This window comes from Diabrotica virgifera, chromosome 7 (assembly GCF_917563875.1).
Source record: "Diabrotica virgifera virgifera chromosome 7, PGI_DIABVI_V3a".
Classification (NCBI taxonomy): Eukaryota; Metazoa; Arthropoda; class Insecta; order Coleoptera; family Chrysomelidae; genus Diabrotica; species Diabrotica virgifera.
In genome coordinates, this window is record NC_065449.1 from 56,273,586 (window position 1) to 56,294,917 (window position 21,332).

Below are 21,332 nucleotides of genomic sequence, written 5' to 3' on the forward strand. Positions count from 1 at the left end.
TAATATGAAAACGATGGATCAGTTCTTCGTCGTTTCCGATGATGCGAGCTGGTATATTAGTATTTTCAAAGAAACGTCGAGTTGTTTCCATCATTATTACTTAAACCAGACCAAAAATGGGTTATTATTCTTATTAGCCAAAACCAGGTTTCGTCCAATTCTTTTTTAAAACCATCTTGGAGCATTTCTTTTTTGTTTCACATCTTTGTCTTCTGTTTTGAGCGCATAATTTTCATATTGCTTTCCATTCGTTCTGTATTATTAGACCAGGGCGCATCTGTAAAAATATTAGTACATTTGGATGTTGATAGGTGACTCATATTTTTTTAGCAGAAATCGCTTGAAAAAAACTCATATAATAATATTTGAGTTATCCTCCCACTCAAAAAGGTCCGGAACATTGTTTAAATAATTAAATGTCAAAAATGAAGGAAAAATTCGATTTTTTTCTTCGTATTTTGATTATTACTTAAAAGTATTCATTTCCGAGAAAATTGCACTAACATAAAAGTTACGTAATTAAATTTCCTACAATATAGGATTGGTTAAAAATTATAAAAATTGTCACCCTTGTTGCAAAATAGCAATAATTGCGAAAAAAACCTTAAAAAAACAAGTATTGTCATTTTACGTTTTCCAACCATTTATGCTACACTTAGGACTTTCATATTTCACCCAGAAAAACTTTATGATATAATAAACCAATATTGTAAATTTCATTAAGATCGGTTTAACGGGTTTTGCAAAATAAATTTTGCAATCCAGCTTTTGCAAAAAAAATTCATTTTTTCATAATGTTGCAGGACTGAAAATAAAGCAGACAGCAAGTTGAATTTTTTTACGTATAGAGGAATACTGTATAGGTCTGGATCCGGCGTATGAAAAAAAAGTTGATTAATAGCAAGCTGAAAATTTGTTAATAGCTTAAGGGTGTCTAGTAAGATAAACATTGATATATGAGAACACTGGAACAGGGGCAGTTTTAATTGTGGAACAGGTTAAAAATTTGGAACGGTCAGGCCACGAAAACGGCACATTTATTTTGTCCGAAAGAACAGACTTAAACTCTCCGAACAGAGATTAAACTCCCATGCAAAAATCAGACTGCTATTTATCACCTGTCATAATTCCTGTCATTTGACATATTCTACATGTTCCACTCATTAAAACGCCCATTTGGTGATAAATAGCAGTCTGATTTTTGCATGAGAGTTTAATCTCTGTTCGGAGAGTTTAAGTCTGTTCTGTCGGACAAAATACATGTGCCGTTTTCGTGGTCTGACCGTTAAAAATTTTTAACCTGTTCCACAATTAAAACTTCCCCTGTTCCAGTATTCCCATATATCAAAGTTTGTCCGACTAGACACCCTTAAGCTATTAACAAATTTTCAGCTTGCTATTAATCAACTTTTTTTTCATACGCGGGATCCAGACCTAGTACCTTTCATTTGCAATTTGCAAAATTAAAATCGGTTAACTACCACCGCGTCAGGATTTTTTTTAAATTAACATTAATTTTTGGTGCTACGCGCAGGACCACGGATACGTTTGCTTGGATTGGGCATTCCAGTGACCTTCGATAATTATTGATAAATTTTAATTATTAGTACATTTCGATATAAATAATTTTTTTTATTGCAAAATAAAAATATTTGATTTTTGTGGAATTAAAATACAACAAAATATAGAGTAAGAAAATAATATATTAGATAAAGATTGGAAGACATTTTGGTGGAAATCAACTTGAGTGAATCGAACACCGCTGTCCTGCACGTAGCACCAAAAATGAATGTTTATTTAAAAAAATTCCTGACGCCGTGGTAGTTAACTGACTTTAATTTTGCAAATTGCAAATGAAAGGTACAGTATTCTTCTGTGTAAAATTTTTTTAACTTGCTATCTGCTTTATTTTAAGTCCTGGAATATTTTGAAAAAATGAATTTTTTTGCGAAAGCTGGATTGCAAAATCTGTTGAACCGATCTTAACCCACCAGTGGTCGCTATATGAGATTTTCTCTCACGGTTTCAGAAAATTACGCACAACTTTTTTTCTGGGAAATTTTACGCGCTGTTGTTCCTTCTAGTCTCCTAACTATCCTCCCTCGACAATCTAATAGACTCGTCCGCTCAGATAGTGACTCAGTTTACTTAGTATCACCATATTGTTGAGTCAGTGCGCTTCATGTGAGAGATTCTCTCATCAAGCGACCACCGGCGTTACCAACTGTGTATAAAAATTAATTTTAGTTTTCCCCTTGAAACCTACAAAAATATCCTTTTATTATGTAATAAAAGGCGCTGTGGATGTGGTCGATGATATGAAAATCCTATATTCTGTTTCACGGGTTGGTTGTAGATGTTCACTTACCATATATTTTTCAATGTTAAATATTGGCGGCATCAATAGTCACATTTTATATAAAGATAATAATAATAAAACAGAAAAATGTCGTGTCTTTGTAAAGCAAATGGCTTTATCTTTAATGAAACCTTATCTTTTTTGTAAAATTCTGTAAAGAAAGACAAAAGTTGGATATGTGAGCGAAAATCTCACGCGCGACCACTCGCGTAACAACCTACCTAGCAACCAATGCCGGGTTAATGAAATTTACAAAGTTTTTTTATTATACCATAAAGTTTTTCTGGGTAAAATATGAAGGTCCTAAGTGTAGCATAAATCGTTGAAAAACGTAAAATGCGAATACTTGTTTTTTTATGTTGTTTTCGCAATTATTGCTATTTTGCAACAAGAGTGACCATTTTTAAAATGTTTATCCAATCCTATATTGTAGAAAATTTAATTACGCAACTTTTATGTTAGTGCGGCTTTTCTCGGAAGTGAATACTTTTAAAGTTATAATAAAAAAAAAACGAAGAAAAAATCGACTTTTTCCTTCATTTTTTGACATTTTGATTATTGAAACAATGTTCCGGACCTTTTTGAGTGGGAGGACTATTATTATGAGTTTTTTCAAGCAATTTCTGCAAAAAATATGAGACACCTCTCCACGTCCATCTCAAAACAGATGCGCCCTGGACTATATCCTTTTGTAATTTTATTAGATCTGCCTACTTTTCGTCGGAATTGAGGATTCTAATCCAGCGCTGCCCTGGCAATGTCATCTGGGTGTTAGAACATAATAAATGTTGTTTTAATGGTTTATTAAAAAATTATTTGAAAATGTAACAATAAATATTGTGAAAAAGCTTTCAAAAACGTCTTGTAATTATTAAAAATCCTCGCAAATGATGAAGTACTGAAAAATACTTCGAATTAAGTTTATTTTAAAGGAGATTAGCTGAAAATGAGTGACAATTATATGCAGAAACGTATAAATTAGTAATACAGAGTATATATCAAATTAATCATATAATTCTCCACTCTCCATGGCTTGCTGGTAGCTCTTTCCGCCTCTTTGTTCGGAATCCAATTTGATCATATCGTCTATTCTCAAGATGGTAATGGCAGCTTCTGTCGCAAACTTAAGGGATTTTATTTTGGACATGGTGGGTTCCAAAACTCCGGCTTTTCGGTTATCTCGAACGGTACCTGAAATTAAATATCAAGTTACGATTATCTGACACCTTTACAAATACAAAAAAATGGTATTAGTCCAGTCGAGTAAAGGTCTCTGCCCACTACACCGTGTCATACTATGACCGTACTAGGAACGTATCAGACAAAAAAATTTTCTTTGCATTGTAGAGTATGTAGTCTAGGCGCCAAATAGAGGTCACCGTGTCTTTTTCAATTCTGATGGACAAAGTCAACGGTTTCTTATGGATTTTTGGCTGCTGGTTGCGAATTTCGAGGGTGGATTACGATCCGAGTGGAAAAAAATTGTTAAAAACAATTTAATTGTTTATAAATTGTTTACAAGGCTCTGGCTCATAAACTAAAAAAGATAAAAAAAATGGTTCAAACAAAATTTGTTCCTTAATAAACAACGATGAAAAAAACGTTTACTAAACTTAAATCCAACAATTAGAACTCAAGATATTGTAAAATTAGTGCACAATGCAAATTGTAAATTACAAAATAAGTATTTTTCGAAGCTTTATCGATCGTAACTCGGCTAGTTCGCATGCAAATGAACCTTAGAGGGTTTCATTTTAAAGCTTAATTAATAGGCTTCCAAACAACGTTTGTTATATTACTTTATCTTCATTTGTTTTAAAGTTATACCCGTTTGAAGTTGTAATTTTCTTAAAAAAAATTGTACTTTATATTGTTTATAAGAGTTTCAAGCAAATTTGAGCTATAAAAATTTATAGTTTAATTAACAATAATGATAGAAAAACTCAAAAGGAACAATTTGAGCTTATGAAAATGTTCGTAAGTTTATTTTTGGCCAAGACATCGATATTTTAATGGCGCGCTATGAGGCGCAAGATCGGCTCACAGTCAAGTATCTATTTTTTTTTCGACGCTTTATCGATCGTAACTCTGCTTCTACTCGAGCAAATGAGCTTTTCAACATCTCATTTTAAAGCTTAATTAATGGACTTCTAAACAAGGTTTTTCAAATTACTTTATATATGATATTTTTTGACATATAATACACAATTTTTTATTACTTAAATTATTCATCATTGCAACAAATCAATATTACATTACACTATTAAGAAACAATGACTTTGTTGTTACAAATAGACAGAATTGACAGTAGTATGTTATATTTGTAAACAATAACAGACATATTAAGAACGGCCAAGGCCTCCTGAGCAAAATAGTGTAACAACAGAGCAGTCGATCGGTGTCTTTAACTTGATATTACTTGACTGACCGATCTTGAGCCTCAGAGCGTGCTATTAAATTATTGATATCTTATAAAAATAAATAAACCTACGAACCTAATAAGCCAAAAATAAACCTACGAACACTTTCCTAAGCTCAAAATATTCTTTTTGAGTTATTCTATTATTAATGTTAATTAAAGTATAAATATTTATTGCTCAAAGGACATCGCACACATCTTATGGAAAATATAATGTCACTCAAATTCAATAAAATTTATATGAATATATTCGTTTCAATTTAACGATCAATTCTTATCATTGCGCCAACTGTTAATTTTCAATAATAAGAGCAGAAATTGATATAAATCAATCTGAAATCAAATGGGTAGGTACATAAGTTAGAGAGAGAAAAAATATTTTAAAATACCCAAATTATAGTTAGTTCATAAATCTTCTCGAGCTCTTAAGCATCTTATTATAATAGTTTCACTAATCCGCTTAGGCCCAGCAGGGTTTAAGCTGTTTTGAATAGCACCCAGAGCAATAGTGATTATAACTGACACGTTTATAGACTCCAAAAATGTGATTTCGATAAACTTTAATTGCAATTTGCGCCGTAATTAATCATAATTAAGAGTTGGCGCAATGATAAGAATTGACAGTTAATTTAAAACGAATCTATTCGTATAAATTTTATTGAATTTGAGTGACATTATATTTTCCATAAGATGTGTGCGATGTCCTTTACTAAAAACTATTATAAACAAGGTAATCCATCTGGGCGTAATGACGTAATCGATGATTTTTTTAAATGAGAATATGGGTCGTGTTAAAAGGATATTCAATTCTCTATTCAGTAATATAAACATTAAGATAATTATTTGTACAGGGTGTCCAAAAAAATTTTTTTTAATTAAATTAATTGGCACAAAAAGAAGAATGTCTGTAATTTATTTAGTTCAAAATATCTTCTACTGTTTTTGATCATAAGTCACTCAATTTTTATGCTAGAAACTTTTTGACGAAAAAAGCTAATCTTTAACATGCTGTATCTCGGTTTGTATCTGTCGGAAAAATATTATAGAAAAAGAATTTGGTTTGTGTTACTAAAAGACATAATTTCTGTAGCTACAGTTTTTTAGATTAAATGCATATTTTTCGAGTTATTCTCAAAAAACTCTCTAAAAAGTGGATTTTTTCGTCGAAAAACTGTTACTTTCAACCGCGAATAACTCGAAAAATATTAGTTTTACGAAAAAAAATGTAAAACACATTTTTTGTTTAGAATTACGTTTTACACCGACTTACATGGTTAAAATTTAATAAAAAATTCCCACCCCCGAGATGGGGTGGCAAACACCCCCAAGGTTTTAGCGTATAGTGGCATGATATAGAAAATGATCCTTGGACTATTCCCTACTTTCTGTGAAAATTTCAAGCAAATCCATGCTGGACGAAAAAATTGCGAGCCAAAATGCTTCATTTTTTCGACTATATGCTTTCTTTGAAAACTATAAAAAAAGACCCATAAAAACTGAAATAATTAAATGTTGTAATCAGTTTTCGTAATAGATAAGAGTTCTTTATATGTTTCGTAACTCATTCTGAAGTATTACGTATTGATAAAATTTGTTTTGATGATCGATTAAATCAGGAAATAAAGAAGCAAATTCACTTTCTGTGTTTCGTTGTTTACAAATTTCATGCACCCACTTATTACGCTTTCTTTTTGAAAGTTTATTTTATTGTTCCTCTTCCGCGCACAACAAACTAACAATCATCATTTTTAAGAATTTAATTCCGGGCTTTAGCGGTCCGTTTCGTTGCCGACCGATTCTATCTAATGAGCGCAGACCTTTAGACAAAAAAGGTTTAAACTTGAATGGCAAGCTACCTCAAATTTTATTGTTCTAACCCAGCGGTTCTCAATCTTTTTTGGCGACGGAACCCTTTTGGAAAGCAAAATACTTGACGGAACCCTACAATAAAACAATAGTTTTTAAAAGTGTATTTTTTATTAATAAGCATAATCAAATTCCAATGTAACAGTTACTTATTACTTACTTACATATGTAACAAGTATAATAATATAATATAATATTAAAATGAAAAAATCTAACTAATGGGAGGTATGAAACTTTTTTTTTCATCCATTGGTTGATATCAGGTTTAATAGATGACATTTGAAGTCTCATATTAGGTTCGGCGTCCAGTTTATTGCGGTATTTTGTTTTCGTGGCTGCATATGTTGAGAATCTTGTTTCGCACAAATATGTTGTTGGGAACGGTAGAAGAATATTCAGAGCCATTTTGGCAAGCATTGGATATTCATCACGGATTCTGCACCAAAAATCTTTCGAGAGGCGTCGTTTTAAACAATGACTCCATAAATGTGTCTGATGACATTTCTAAAAGAGATTCGTATATCTCGTTTGACATATTTTCGGGCTTTTGTAAGTTGGGTTTATGAATCGATGAATTCAGTTTCATTTTTGTGTTCTGTTCTTCGGGAAAATACTTCTCAAAAGATGCACGCATGGAAGTGAGATATTTGACCAATTCTTCAAATACATCATCTCGGAACATTTCTGAGTCCGTATCGCTAACAAACTGAGTGATGTAAAGCTTTCTATTTCTCTCTTTCTGACGCAAATAATTAAAAAATCTAATTTTCTTTTGAAGGCAGTTATTTTGTTACAGACCTGGAACACTTTTGTCTGTTTACCTTGCAATAATAAATTTAAATCGTTCAGTTTTTGAAAGATATCCGCCATAAAAGACATTCGGAACAACCAAGTTTTATCATACAAACGGTCTTTCAAATTGAAATAACTATCTGAAAGAAACACTTGTAACTCGGCTCTAAGTTCAAATAGCCTTGTTAAAGTTTTACCCCGAGACAGCCATCGCACTTCTGTATGGAGCAGCAGTTATATTTGATGCCATAATCTTCACACAAAAATGAAAACAATCGGGATTGTAGTGGTCGTGATTTGATAAAATTAATTCTTTTTACTGCTTCATCCATAACTAATTTTAGATTTGACAGCATTTGCTTCATCGCAAGTGCTTGTCTATGCAGGATACTATGGCTAGAGCTATAATTAGGAGCTTTATTTTTTATTCGTGACACTAGTCCTGCTGTATTACCTGTCATTGCCTTGGTCCCATCTGTACAAATGTCTGTACATTGCCCCCGTTCCAACTGAGATTATTTTCCTCAAAAAACATAATTATTTTATTAAAAATTTCCTCTCCGGTTGTGTTTGTGGGCAGCGGTGAACACATAAGCATGTCTTCATCAAAAGAACTTTCATATAGATATCTCACGATAACCAGCAAGGTAGCCAGACCAGCGATATCAGTAGACTCATCTATTTGCAAGGCGAATCGTGTTTTTTGTAGTAGGTAGTTCTTGTTTGACGTAGCTGGCCAGATCATGAATACGCAGTGAAACAGTATCGTTCGATAGCGGTATTTACAGTAGAAAGATGCTTTGCAGATTTTTCATCGAGCATACATTTTGTTATGTCTAACACACATGGTTTTATTAAATTCTCAGCGATATTGTGCGCTTCACCTGCTTGTACAATACGATAGCTAACTAAATATGATACCTCTGTGGCCTTTTCATTGAAAGTTTGGGTTACATGCATCATAGTTTTTTGACTTTCCAATAACTGTTCTTTTTTACCTATAAAAAATTATTTATTCTTATTTTTAGAATCGGGGTGTACAGTTTCTAAATGTCGGCGCAACTTGGCAGGTGCCATGGATCTATTATCATCATATTTCCTCTTTTTCGCCTTTGAAACCGTGGAACTTGACGTCGTTGCATAATCGTCTTGACCGGTAATTGCTGTATACTCCGCACGTACTGCTTTTGAACATTCGGCTTCGGTAGTAGATGTTGTTGCATCACGTTTAACGCCTTTAAGCCAACGTTCCATTCTTCTTTATTAAAAACCACAAAATAACTTACGATCACAAACAACAAAAGTACAAAATTGATACAATCAGAATACAGCAGTAGAAAAATAAACACTTTTTTTCTAGCAGGTCGCTCCGAACCCTAATTGTCGACTTACTACTGAATAAGGACTAAGTCACACCAAAGAATGCCCCAACCAACCAAGTTGGTTGGGGTATTCTTTGGTCACACTAAGTCGTGCATCGGCGTTGACAGGCTAGTAAAATTGTATGAGGCAACAAGAGGCAACTAAGTTCGACCTGCATAGGGATTACGTACACTCGATACGCATCGTATCCGCCATGTTTTCCCGTAAGGCGCTATGGGAAAACATGGCGGATACGATGCGTATCGAGTGTACGTAATCCGGGCCCTGTGGTTCGACTACGCCTCGTGAATCGTGCTATGCCGCGTCAGAAAAGTCGACCAGAGAGAGGTGTTTTGATTTTTTTTTCTAAATTCTCGCGGAACCCCCACAGGGGTATCGCGGAACCCTAGGGTTCCGCGGAACACACTTTGAGTATCGTTGTTCTAACCTTTAAGGTCAACAGTATTGTAAATTTAAAATTGCGACTGAATTCCGTCGCTATCTTGAATTTAAAAGTTTTTTTAAAAACTCTCATAAAAAAATGGCAAGGACTGAAATTGTGCCATTTGCTCCAATTTCTTTTTGAAATTTTTTTGTGCGATCGTTAGTTGGGGGGGAAATAGGGACAAAGCATCATTATTAAATGATCTCGTTTATTATTAGCTATTCAGCATGAATGTACATATACATTAAAAATTTGAAAAAATTTAAACAAACGCTTTTCTTTAGTTACGAATGACTAAAATTAAAAATAAAAAAAATCAACTACAAAGCAAGAAATAAAAAAATTCAAACTCAAAGGATTATTCGAAAAAAAAAACTGACAGTAGATTTTTTCAATTTTTTAACGAATGTGTGAGATTTTTGTATATTTAATCTGTCTAACAGTTTTTTCGAATAATCCTTCGAGTTTAAATTTTTTTATTTTTTGCTCTTTAGTTGATTTTTTTTATATTGTTAATTTTAATCATTCGTAAAGTCGCGTTTACACGATGGCAATTGGCGAGACAATTGTCATTGGACAATTGTCATCACGTGGTTGCGGATTGTCGGAGGCCAGTCCAGTTGAAAGAGAAGATGTTTACACGGGGCCATGATGTTTAGTTGGCTCCGTGTAAACATCTTCTCTTTCAACTGGACTGGCCTCCGACAATCTGCAACCACGTGATGACAATTGTCCAATGACAATTGTCTCGCCAATTGCCATCGTGTAAACGCGACTTTACTAAAGAAAAGCATTTCTTAATTTTTTTTTCATATTTTTTTATTTTTTACTTTTTAGTCTTACACTTTTCAAGCATTAAAATATATCGTCATGCTTATTAAACTATATGTATTAAGCATATGATGTACAAACATGAAAAGTACATATTCGGAATCGGCAAAAAATTTGAAACTATTGTTTATTTATGAAGCATAACGTAAACAATTAACGTAAAAAGTGAAATTATGTATAGTTCATATAATTAGCTACAATCTGTAAAAGTTTCAATGTTCTTCATTGTAAAAAACAAAAGAATTTAGGCATTTTCCATTAAAATCGTTTTTTTTTTATTTAAACAATTAATAAACATAAAATATTTTTTGACTATTCGTGTATTGTTCCAGCGAATGCATATGTCTGCAAATTTTCATTCATTTGCATTGAAGAAAAGGCAGTCAAATTAATGTTTAAAGATTTGACGCAAACGATTGAACTAAAGAAAAGCGTTTAAAAAATATAGATTATTTTTTATACAAATATTTTTATATTTTTATTTCATTTTTTTTTTGGTAAAATCCTTATTTAAAGTCGACCATTTGCGATAAAGGCGCGAGCGTGAAACCTTGAGAGGATTGATTTTATAGGAATTGGTTTTGTTCGATATCTCGGCTATTTTTAACTTTTCGACAAAATGGTTAAGAACTTAAATTGTTTCAATTGCGATTTCTTACAATTTCAGTTTCGTGAGGTCGATCTTTTCCTAGTTAAGGGAAACGGAGCAAAATGCAAAATTTTGACGCATATCAAAATTTTCAATGTGTTTTAAGAGGATGGGTACGTATTTTCGGCTGCAATGCTATTCAAATGGGGATTCATTTTTTTCAAATCCTGAGAAAACTAATAAGTATTTTTGAAAAATTTAAACGCAGAATGAAAGATTACGTTATTAGCGAGGGCTGAAAGTCCCTAAGAACTTCTATAATGTTTATTTTAATTTTCACTGATGAGCCCAGAGAGGTTGAAGAGGGCGAAACACATTTCTAAGAACTGGTGTTTGGATCTTTGATTCTATTCAAAAAAATTTTCCCAGCCCGAAGTAGTGGATGTGTGAATTATTCGTAAGGGGAGTTTTCCGCATTCTCTATTTCATTTGTTTGTTTTCGTACGAGTGGTCGTCCAAACCAGTAACTTTGGATCTTTTGATCACTGAGTGTGTTTCAAAGATCTACATCTTTTGTTTTACAACATACATTTTACTTTAAGTAGTAATTAGGGAATTAAAACTTGAGACGGGCATTGTCAGATTGGGCGTAGATTTACGCTCCTGCTATGTCTAGGTCTCGAATGTTGTTTTTTGATTGGAATGTGTCTGAAGATATTCAACCTCTCATCTTCACTGATGAGCCCAGAGAGGTTGAAGAGGGCGAAACACATTTCTAAGAACTGGTGTTTGGATCTTTGATTCTATTCAAAAAAATTTTCCCAGCCCGAAGTAGTGGATGTGTGAATTATTCGTAAGGGGATTTTTCCGCATACTCTATTTCATTTGTTTGTTTATTTTAATAAGTTACAGGGGTGAAAAACTAAGAGAAAATTTAGTGTGATTTTTAACTTTAAATATCTCATTCAAAATAAACGTTTTATTTATTCTAGGGGACTTTCGGCCCTCGGTAATAATTTAGTCTTTCATTCTGTGTCTAAATTTTTCAAAAATATTTATTGGTTTTTTCAGGATTCGAAAAAAATGAACACAATGTCCGTGGTAATATTTTCCACATCTATCTTTGTCATACAACGCACTCAGTCGAATAGAATATTTGTCAGTCAGACGGTGACAATTAGTCACAATTTTAAATATTGGACATGAGTCGGGAATATTTTGAGTTGTTGATTAAATAATATTGATATATAGTGTATTTGATAAATAATTGATTTAAGACGTGAACTTAATAAAAAGTTATTTATTGTGCATTATTTGTGGAAGATCCAAGCAGAGAATACATCAGGATAATAATATATTTTTGATCCAAGTATTTTGTTGTTAAAGATGTTCAAAATTGTAAGCGTTCCATAGTAACAATATATTATTAAAAAATCACTTTAACACTTTTCCTCTTTTCTCGATTGAATATTAGTTTTTGTTGTACCTACATATATAGATTATTACAATCACTGAATACATAGTTAGTGAAAAAATTATCAAATTTCTTAACTGAATTAATAATTTGCAATTATTACAAACAACAGTTATCCAAGAACATTCAAAAGCCATCTCTTTAAGCTAATTATGACATTGTCAAGTAGAATGACATTCTAGTAATATTTACATATCCATACCAGTGTGAATTTTACTACACGTAATTTGCCATGTAAAGACAGAAAAGATAGGGATAGCCGTAAAATATTTGCAAATTATGTACCCATGGCCTTAAATGTATTCATTTTTTTCGAATCCTGAGAAAACTAACAAGTATTTTTGAAAAATTTAAACGCATAATGAAAGACTACTTTATTACCGAGGGCCGAAAGTCTTTTAGAATAAACAAAAAATTTCTTTTGAATGAAATATTTACGATTAAAAATGACACTAAAGTTTCTTTTTTATTTTCACCCCTGTACCTTATTAAAATAAACATTATAGAAGTTTTCTGGGACTTTCGGACCTCGGAAATAACGTAATCTTTCATTCTGCGTTTAAATTGTTCAGAAATATTTATTAGTTTTCTCAGGATTCGAAAAAAATGAATACATTTAAAACACATTTTGCTCCTTTCCCCTTAAGGAGAAAAGTAGTGACTAAGTATAATTAGTAATACATAAACAAAAATGGGAGAGAATTATACTGATATGTCAAATTACACTAACATATTTGTGAATAGTCCAGTAAACCAAAAATCACGTTCAAACCGATGTGGCTATGCCAGACAACAAAGACTAAAAATAAATACTAAAGACGCTTTTAGAAGATTAAAACTAAATATAATAATTACATATAAATATCAATTTACCTTCCATGAGATCTAATCCTACATATTTCAAATGCGCATGATCCTTTTTCGTTTGACTGGAATTCTGGTATGCCCTCAACTTAGCTACTAAATCTGTAGCGTCCTGCGCTGCATTAACTGCCAACGTTTTAGGAATAACCAGTAAACTCCTGGCGAATTCGGCGATAGCCAATTGTTCTCTGGAGCTTAGCGTGGTTGCGAAGTTTTCCAAATATATCGAAAGCGCTGCTTCGACACTGCCTCCACCGACTACGACGCTTTTCGATTCGAGTACGCGTTTTACAACGGACAAGGCGTCGTGAACAGATCTTTCCATTTCATCACAATAGAAATCGTTGGGTCCCCGCAAGATGATAGAGGCTGCTGTACGTGCTTTTGGTCTAAAATTATAAGAGAGAATTTAATACATATATAAAAAACTTTTAATCTGTGAAATAATTTCCAACCAATATTTGACATATCCATAGTCAAAAATACAAAAGCAACAAGTTTACATTGAAGTGTTCACCAAACTGTGACATTAATTGACTTGACATTGTAATGTGCTCTATCTAGCTAACTCTGTAGATAGAACTAAGAAAGAAGGACGACCTTCTCCAAGAAGTGCAAAAAAGTATGCCCTCTACTCGTAAGAGTATATCACAAGAAATTTAGGAAACTATTAAACATTGTGTAACAAGGCTAATTATTAATTTAACCTATAATTTAATCGAAGATTTAATAAAATGTAATGTTTTTCCACCTTTTAATATATCGTATCTATTGTCTCTGGACAGCAAAAATATATATGATTGTTTAATGAAATTTATCGGTGAAACTAAAATCAACCTTTAAATTTATTAATCCTGATAATTTGATATATTATGTATATTAGGCCGGGAAAAAAATGGACAAAAAAAATTTTAAACGGGCTAGTAAAAAAATTTGTGTATGGTAGTCCTTATACTGTGTAACAAACATAGGGCGAATTAAATTATTTTTGACTGGGCCCCCGGGGGCCTGAAAAAATTATTTTTTTTGCTTTATTTTTGGGCAGGCTAGTGTCTAAAATATTAATATCGATGCTATCTCGTTAAAAAATTTTCATCATGATCGAAAAAAATTTAACCGGCCCCCACGACTAAAAACATAAAAGAGGGGTAAACAATGCATATTTATTTATTATTTTTGCGCTGTTAACTGTGCAGCTCTTTGCTTGAATCAATATTCGGCACGAAAGGTTTTTACATTACACTATTATGCACATATTTAACATTATTTCGTATATTCATTTAACCCAGAACGATGAGCTGCACGGCGAGTTCCACCCGCCCACTCTCCTTTGCTCAACATTTTTACTTACTCATTTCTTGAAGCATGGTATCGACATTTACTTTTAAATATCGACTAATTCTTTCTGGTATCAAGTTTAGCTCGGATGTAACCATGTCTAGATTCTTCACCACACACTTTTATTGACGCATCAGTAATTATCTTCACACACCTCTTCACCGCTTGAGTATGGCAAGGAAAATTGTCAAACTTTGGAACTTGTTTCACCATGTCCCACAATTCCTCGTCGACCAAATTATAATTATTAGAAGAGGATTTATTAGAAGAGGATCTGTTACAGCAATATTTATCCAGTATATGAGATCTATGTAATCTTCTGCATCGAAATTGATTTAGGGATTTGGGATACTATGAAAATACAATTTTTATACCTACATTTTAAAATTCTTCTGACAGCAACTTCTCTAATACGTTGACGTGAATCTATTAACATACAAGTTTGAATGATTTCCAGGAGCGCAAATTAAGCATTGTCTTGAATAACTTTATTGATAATTAATTGATGAGGCATTATTCGGAAAATCTCTCGAGGCCTGGATTAATTTCCATAGATGCCTGGCACTATATTACAATCTTGGCTGTGTTTTTATCTCAAACGTCATCCGAGAATATACTTGTATTGACAAAACATGTATCAGCTAAAATCTTTAAGCTTTCACAAGGCTACATCAGTTGTAGCTACATAAACTCTAAGAATGCCAACTTATCTCTGCCAAACTTTGAGAACATATTCCATCTCCAATTATTGCTTTAGATAGTTTGAACAGATACTATTGATCTGAACTTAGATGATTTTCATTTACAAGAGGCAGGACAGAATTCATGGGTTTAAATTTAATAACAGGCATTTTTTCGCAATTGGGAAGAAGGGATCCAATCGGCTCAGAATATGAATGGGGAGGGACCTTTTGTGTGGTCACGGTTTGTTTCCGAAGATCATGGTTTGATCTTTCCTTTCATCAAAGTAGAGCCTTTCAATTGACTTGTTTAACATTCTATTCTCATGCTGGAGTTGTCGTCTGTATTCCTTAACTCCTCTCCGATTTTTATTTAGATCTTCTAAAGCGGCATTTAAAAGCTGAAGTATTTTTTCCTGTCGACTGTATTATCTTTCTTTTGCTTAACAATATAATATGACAACAAAAGCTTTTGATAGCCCCAAACATTTTTTTAACAAAATAAAAATTCTTTAAAAGCCCGGTTAATTACTTTTTAAACCGGCCCAAATTTGGTAAAGGACTATATAAATACTAGTTACAACTTTTAGCAACTAGCCTTGTATAAGTAAGAGTAAAAAATTTTCGACCCAAAAAAAATTTTTTTAAGGGCCAGGGGGCTCTCTTAAATATTTTTTAAACTGTCCCAAATTTGGTATAGGATTAAATAAATAATAAATCCAACTTTTGGCAACTAGCCGTGTAGAAAAAATAAAAAAAAGTTTTTCAGCCCGGCCTAATGTACATATGAAAAAAGAAGATGTATAATGGAAAAACGTGGTAAGCAACTTGGATAGCCCATAGCTGCCAGCTGCAGCTTTTGAATTGAGTAGAGAGCTGTGGAAGAGTTTGCTATGGAACTCTAAGGACCTCATTGCCTTCTTTATGTATGAATAAAAAACAAAAAAGTTGTGACTGGCTAATTGACACCAAGTCTATGCCGTAAAAAAGCGCTAATTATTATTAATGGCCCAAAGTTAAATAATCCTGTGAAACAAAAACACTTAATAACAGATGAGACCCTTAAAATAATTGAGAATAGAAGAAATCTTGGTCAAAGTGGTGTATATAGTGAAAGGAATAAAGCTAGTTTGAGAAACCTCAACAAAGAAATAAAACGAACATGCAAGGCCGATAAAAAAACAATGCAATAACCATACATGTAATGAAATTCAGAGCCACGATCAAAATAATCAGCCAAGAGATCTACTTATAGGTCTGGATCCCGCGTATAAAAAAAAGTTGATTAATAGCAAGCTGAAAATTTGTTAATAGCTTGAGGGTGTCTAGTCGGACAAACTTTGATATATGGGAACACTGGAACAGGGCGAGTTTTAATTGTGGAACAGGTTAAAAATTTGGAACGGTCATACCACGAAAACGTCACATGTATTTTGTCTGACAGAACTTCCAATTGATTTGTTACGCTTTCATTAAACTCTCATGCAAAAATCAGACTGCTATTTGTCACCAAATGGGCATTTTAATGAGTGGAACACGTAGAATCTGTCAAATGAGGAATTATGACAGGCGATAAATAGCAGTCTGATTTTTGCATGAGAGTTTAATGAAAGCGTAACAAATCAATTGGAAGTTCTGTCGGACAAAATACATGTAACGTTTTCGTGGTCTGACCGTTCCAAATTTTTAACCTGTTCCACAATTAAAACTTCCCCTGTTTCAGTGTTCCCATATATCAAAGTTTGTCCGACTAGACACCCTTAAACTATTAACAAATGTTCAGCTTGGTATTAATCAACTTTTTTTTCATACGCGGGATCCACACCTATTATAAAATACGCTACATAACATAACTTTAAAGACATAATTTGGGCCATTAAATATCAAACTGGAACCCAACAGAGAAGATATAACAGAGACATGGATAATATATTGCCGGGGTCTATATAAAGATGATCAACACCAGGAACTTATTCATCAAACCCCTGAAAAATGAAAGAACCTAATAGTCTCAAGAATGAAATAAGACTGAAGATCAGTAAACTCAAGTATAACAAAGCACCAGGTCCATATATGATAACAGCAGGCTCAAAGCCACAGAAAAACGGGCATAAAATTGCTTCACTTTCTCTGTAGATGTCCAAACAAAGGTCTGATGACTGAACAAAATCCACAATACCAATTCCAAGCAAAGAACTGATGACAACAAAATCCACAATACCAACAATACATAAAAAAGGCAGCTTGCATAAATATGACAACTATAGAATCATCTTCCTTATCTCACATGCCAGTAAAATAATGCTACACATAATCATTGAGACTGAAAATTTAGTCTGAAAAATTCCTACAAAGAGAAATACCCCAAGAGCAAACTGGATGTACCAAAGGTACATCATTCCAAAGAAGTACACGAAAACACCTACTGAACATAAGACAAATAATAGAAAAATCTAGGGAATTCAATATCCCACTATGCATTTGTTTTATAGATTATCGCAAAGCGCTCGACAAGGTCAAATGTCAATACTTGGATCCTAAGCGAAAAAAAAAAAAAAAAAAAAAAAATAAGTGGCACTGAAATGTTCTGTTGGAGAAGACTGTTACCAATTCCATGGACCGACAACAGAACAAATACTTTAATTTTAAGTGAGCTAAAAGTCAGCAAGTGGCTGTCCAGCCAAGTCCACCTCCAACAATTAAAATACTTTGGACATGTTATCAAAATATCATCTACTTCGCCTTATAATACAAGGAAAAGTGGAGGGAAAGAGATGGATTGGTCGAAAGAAACTTTCATGGTTGCGTAATATTAGAAAATGGTGCGGTTCCACAAGAATTATTTCGCGCAGCAGCCGATAGAGAAAAGTTTCAGGAAATTGTAAACATGATGACGGCCAACGTCTGAATACGGACACGGCACCGAAAGAAGAAGGACATCTTATGAGAGCAGACAATCCCTGACAAAATGGGTCAACCAAATGACAGGATTTTGCAAAAGACCTATGCATGAGTTAAAAGAAATGACCAGAGACAAAGATCTTTCGAGCCAGACAATACACTAGTGATGTTGATTATAGTTACTTTCGAGTATTCGTTAAAAATCGTTACTTTTGTATAAAGTAATCATTTACAGTATTCGTTACTTTGATGACTATAATTACTTTTGTATTTGAGTACCGGTAATCATATCGAGAATCGTATTTCTCAGTCCTCACCCTCACACCCTTAAAACGCTTCATACCGATCATGATATTCGATAACACTCGTAAAATACCGGCCCCGTTCGTTACTCGCTGGGATACGATTGGTAGAAAGTAATCAAGTGTACTGGTTGTAGATACAATAGTCGTTACTCGCTCTGATACGATTGGTACGAAGTAATCAAAGTAGATACAATAGTCGTTACTCGCTCTGATACGATTAGTACGAAGTAATCAGAGTAATCAAAGTACCGATTTGCCTCTCTGTATAGTAATCGTTACTTTCGGTATTCGTAAGTAACAAGTACTTTGTAACGAATACATACTTTTTCAACATCTCTACAATACACGAGAACATGATGATCACTAAACTCCCTCCGGGGGGTCAGGACTAAAGAGAGAGATTCCCGATATTTCCGATTGCATTACTGTATAATGCCTTGAAGTCAGTAATTAAGATCTAAGCAGTATTTTTGCGAAGAGAAAACAAAGATATATTTTTCAAGTGCATAGAATAACTGATCACCAGCTGAGTATTTTCGCTTCATTTAAACAATGGTTTAAGCTTTGGTAAACTTACCCTTTAATAATTATCAATTCATCGTCAGAAATTCTTTCTTGAACAACTTCCGCTGCCTCTCCTACCATGCTAGAATCAAAACTTTCATCTCCCTCCATGTTACTAAGAGAAGTTAGGAAAGTGGCACCAGTTGCTTTGGCAATGCGTTTTAAGTCAGCTTTCTTTACTCTTCTTACACCCATCGCTCCATTTTCAACGAAGTATTTTAGGCAAAGATCATCGATACCACCACTCGCAAGAATAACATTAACACCGGTAGAGAGGATTTTCTGGATGCGTTCTTTGGTGATGTCGAGCTCTCTTGTGCGGATTGCTTCCAGTTGATTTGGATCAGTAATCAAAACCTAATAATAATAAATATATAATAATATAAACATCTCATAGAAACATAATTTTCTTTGTCTCCTATTATTTGTATAAACCTGGCCTTATTCGGAAATCTGGGTGATGTGAATTAATGCAGGATAGCTGTCCTACTTGTTCAAAAAAATATCAAAATTGGGCCATACATACTAAAGTTGTTTAGGGTAAAAATTTGTTTTTCAACCAGCAATTTGTAGAAGATTCTACCCGCTCTACAGGGTGATTGATTAGTGGGGTAAAGCTGAATAGATCCGCTATAGTAATATATAGCAATAAAAGTTAATAACAAAAATTGTAGCCAACTTTGAGCCTCACATTACAAAAAATAGTTAGAATGTTACAGGTTGTTCGATAACACAGTGGCAGACCAAACTTATGTTTTTTAAATGGAACACCCTATATTTTATTTTATATTCGAAATCCTGTTAACTTCTCCATCACAAAAATATAAAGGTTTGTTACGTTATACAGGGTATTTACAAAGTTATAACCAATTTTGTATGAAAATCGTAACAAGTTTAACTCCCTGTATAAATAAAAATAAGCACAACAATGGTTTATTAGTGCCATATTTTTTTATTTATTGTCAAAATTTTCAAGAATTATTGACATTGCTAATTTTCTTTATATCAAATACAGGGTGAGTCAAAACGCAAGTACACTATTTTCTCAGTAATGTTAAATGGAACACCCTGTATTTTATATCATTATTGAAAAGTAACATTAACGTACTTTAATTTTTATATAACATTCCCTATGTCCAAATTTATTAGTTTTCGAGATATTTTCATTTTTCAGAGCAAATTATTTTAGGTGTCTATCTAAATTTTAAGTAAGCCATTTTGACAATGGCACCTATGTACGCCGTTGCTCCCGCCTGGCGGCGCTAGTCTAGTTGGAGGTCAAAGTTTTGACTATTCGTGAAGTTTGTATATGGTGTTTTTGATTACGATTTAATAAATAATAAATTATGGCCGAAATATACGGATCTTGGAGACTGTTTGTGCGTTGAAAAACGAATTGAGAAGGGATGCGAGAGTTACTGGAAAAAGGAAACACTTATCGAATGATAAACTATATTAATCATCGTCTCAATGTTTTATTTCTATAGCTCAGAGGGTATTTATCTGGTATTGATTAACTCCCCACACGAGTCTGACAACTGTGTATAATATGATATGTGCGATCTGCCTTACTTTTTTTATCAATTTAAAATTCACAATTAAGTGTTCTCAGCATTAATTTTTGTGTTTATCTTATTTAAAAATGTGATATTTTCAAAATATGGCTGCCATGACAGTTGCGCATTTGGTGTAAATTTGGTTTAAGCATGGGGTGAGCGCAGTTGATTCTGCAATGTTGTCTTATTTAAAAAAAAAATATAACTCCTTATGGAAATATAGAATGTGTTAATTTAATTAAGAATAATTATTTGGGTGTTTGTCTACGTGAAAGGCGACCTTAAATTTAAGGTGAAATTAGAAAAAATTAGGGTTAGGTTTGATCAGGTTATGTTTTAGTCACTAAAGAATATTTGAATGGTACTAGGTCACTTTAATTTTCAGTTATTAACTTATTTATATTATTTTCGATTAGGTTAGGTTTGCTCAGGTTATGTTTTAGTCATTTTAAAGAATATTTTAAAGATAATATATCACTAAAATGTTCAGTTATTAACTTTTTTATATTATTTTCGATGACGCTAGGTTAGATTTGGTCAGGCTATATTTTAGTCACTAAAAATATTGAGAACTTGAGAAATATTTAAAATTAGTATTTCACATTTTTCTATATTATTACTTCAAATATAAATTTTTTTACATGTTCACTCCATAAAAAGCGATTGTAGATGTGGCAACAGTGTGAATGTATATAAAATTGCATATCTTAATCCGTGCGTTTATAATAAATTTTGATCTGAATTTTATAGTGAAGTATTCTATTTTTTACAGTCGAATCTGGTGGCAATACTTAATCTGTTTCAACAAAATGTTTATTGCAGATACGTGCATTTATTCTCGGCACATATTTATCCCTTCTTATTGCTACAATCCACTTTTTTCTCATCAGAATATCTTTGGGAAACCTGTGTCCTGATGTTCTCGATGAGCACAAATGCACAGCACAACATTGAGGGATTTTATTTTCTCAAGTTTAATTCACACAG

General features: G+C 32.9%; 1 protein-coding gene across 1 annotated transcript in view; it reads right to left on the minus strand.

Annotated features, from left to right (window-relative positions):
• Nucleotides 1–3,145: 3,145 nt before the first annotated feature.
• Nucleotides 3,146–21,332, minus strand: part of LOC114334442 (T-complex protein 1 subunit alpha) — a 42,446-nt gene continuing 24,259 nt past the window's right edge. The window contains exons 5-7 of the mRNA XM_028284484.2: nucleotides 18,803–19,146; nucleotides 13,011–13,390; nucleotides 3,146–3,550 (exon numbers count right to left, since the gene is read on the minus strand). Coding sequence (XP_028140285.1) covers nucleotides 3,363–3,550; nucleotides 13,011–13,390; nucleotides 18,803–19,146 — 912 coding nt within the window. The 3' untranslated portion in view covers nucleotides 3,146–3,362. The remainder of the gene's footprint in view (nucleotides 3,551–13,010; nucleotides 13,391–18,802; nucleotides 19,147–21,332) is intronic.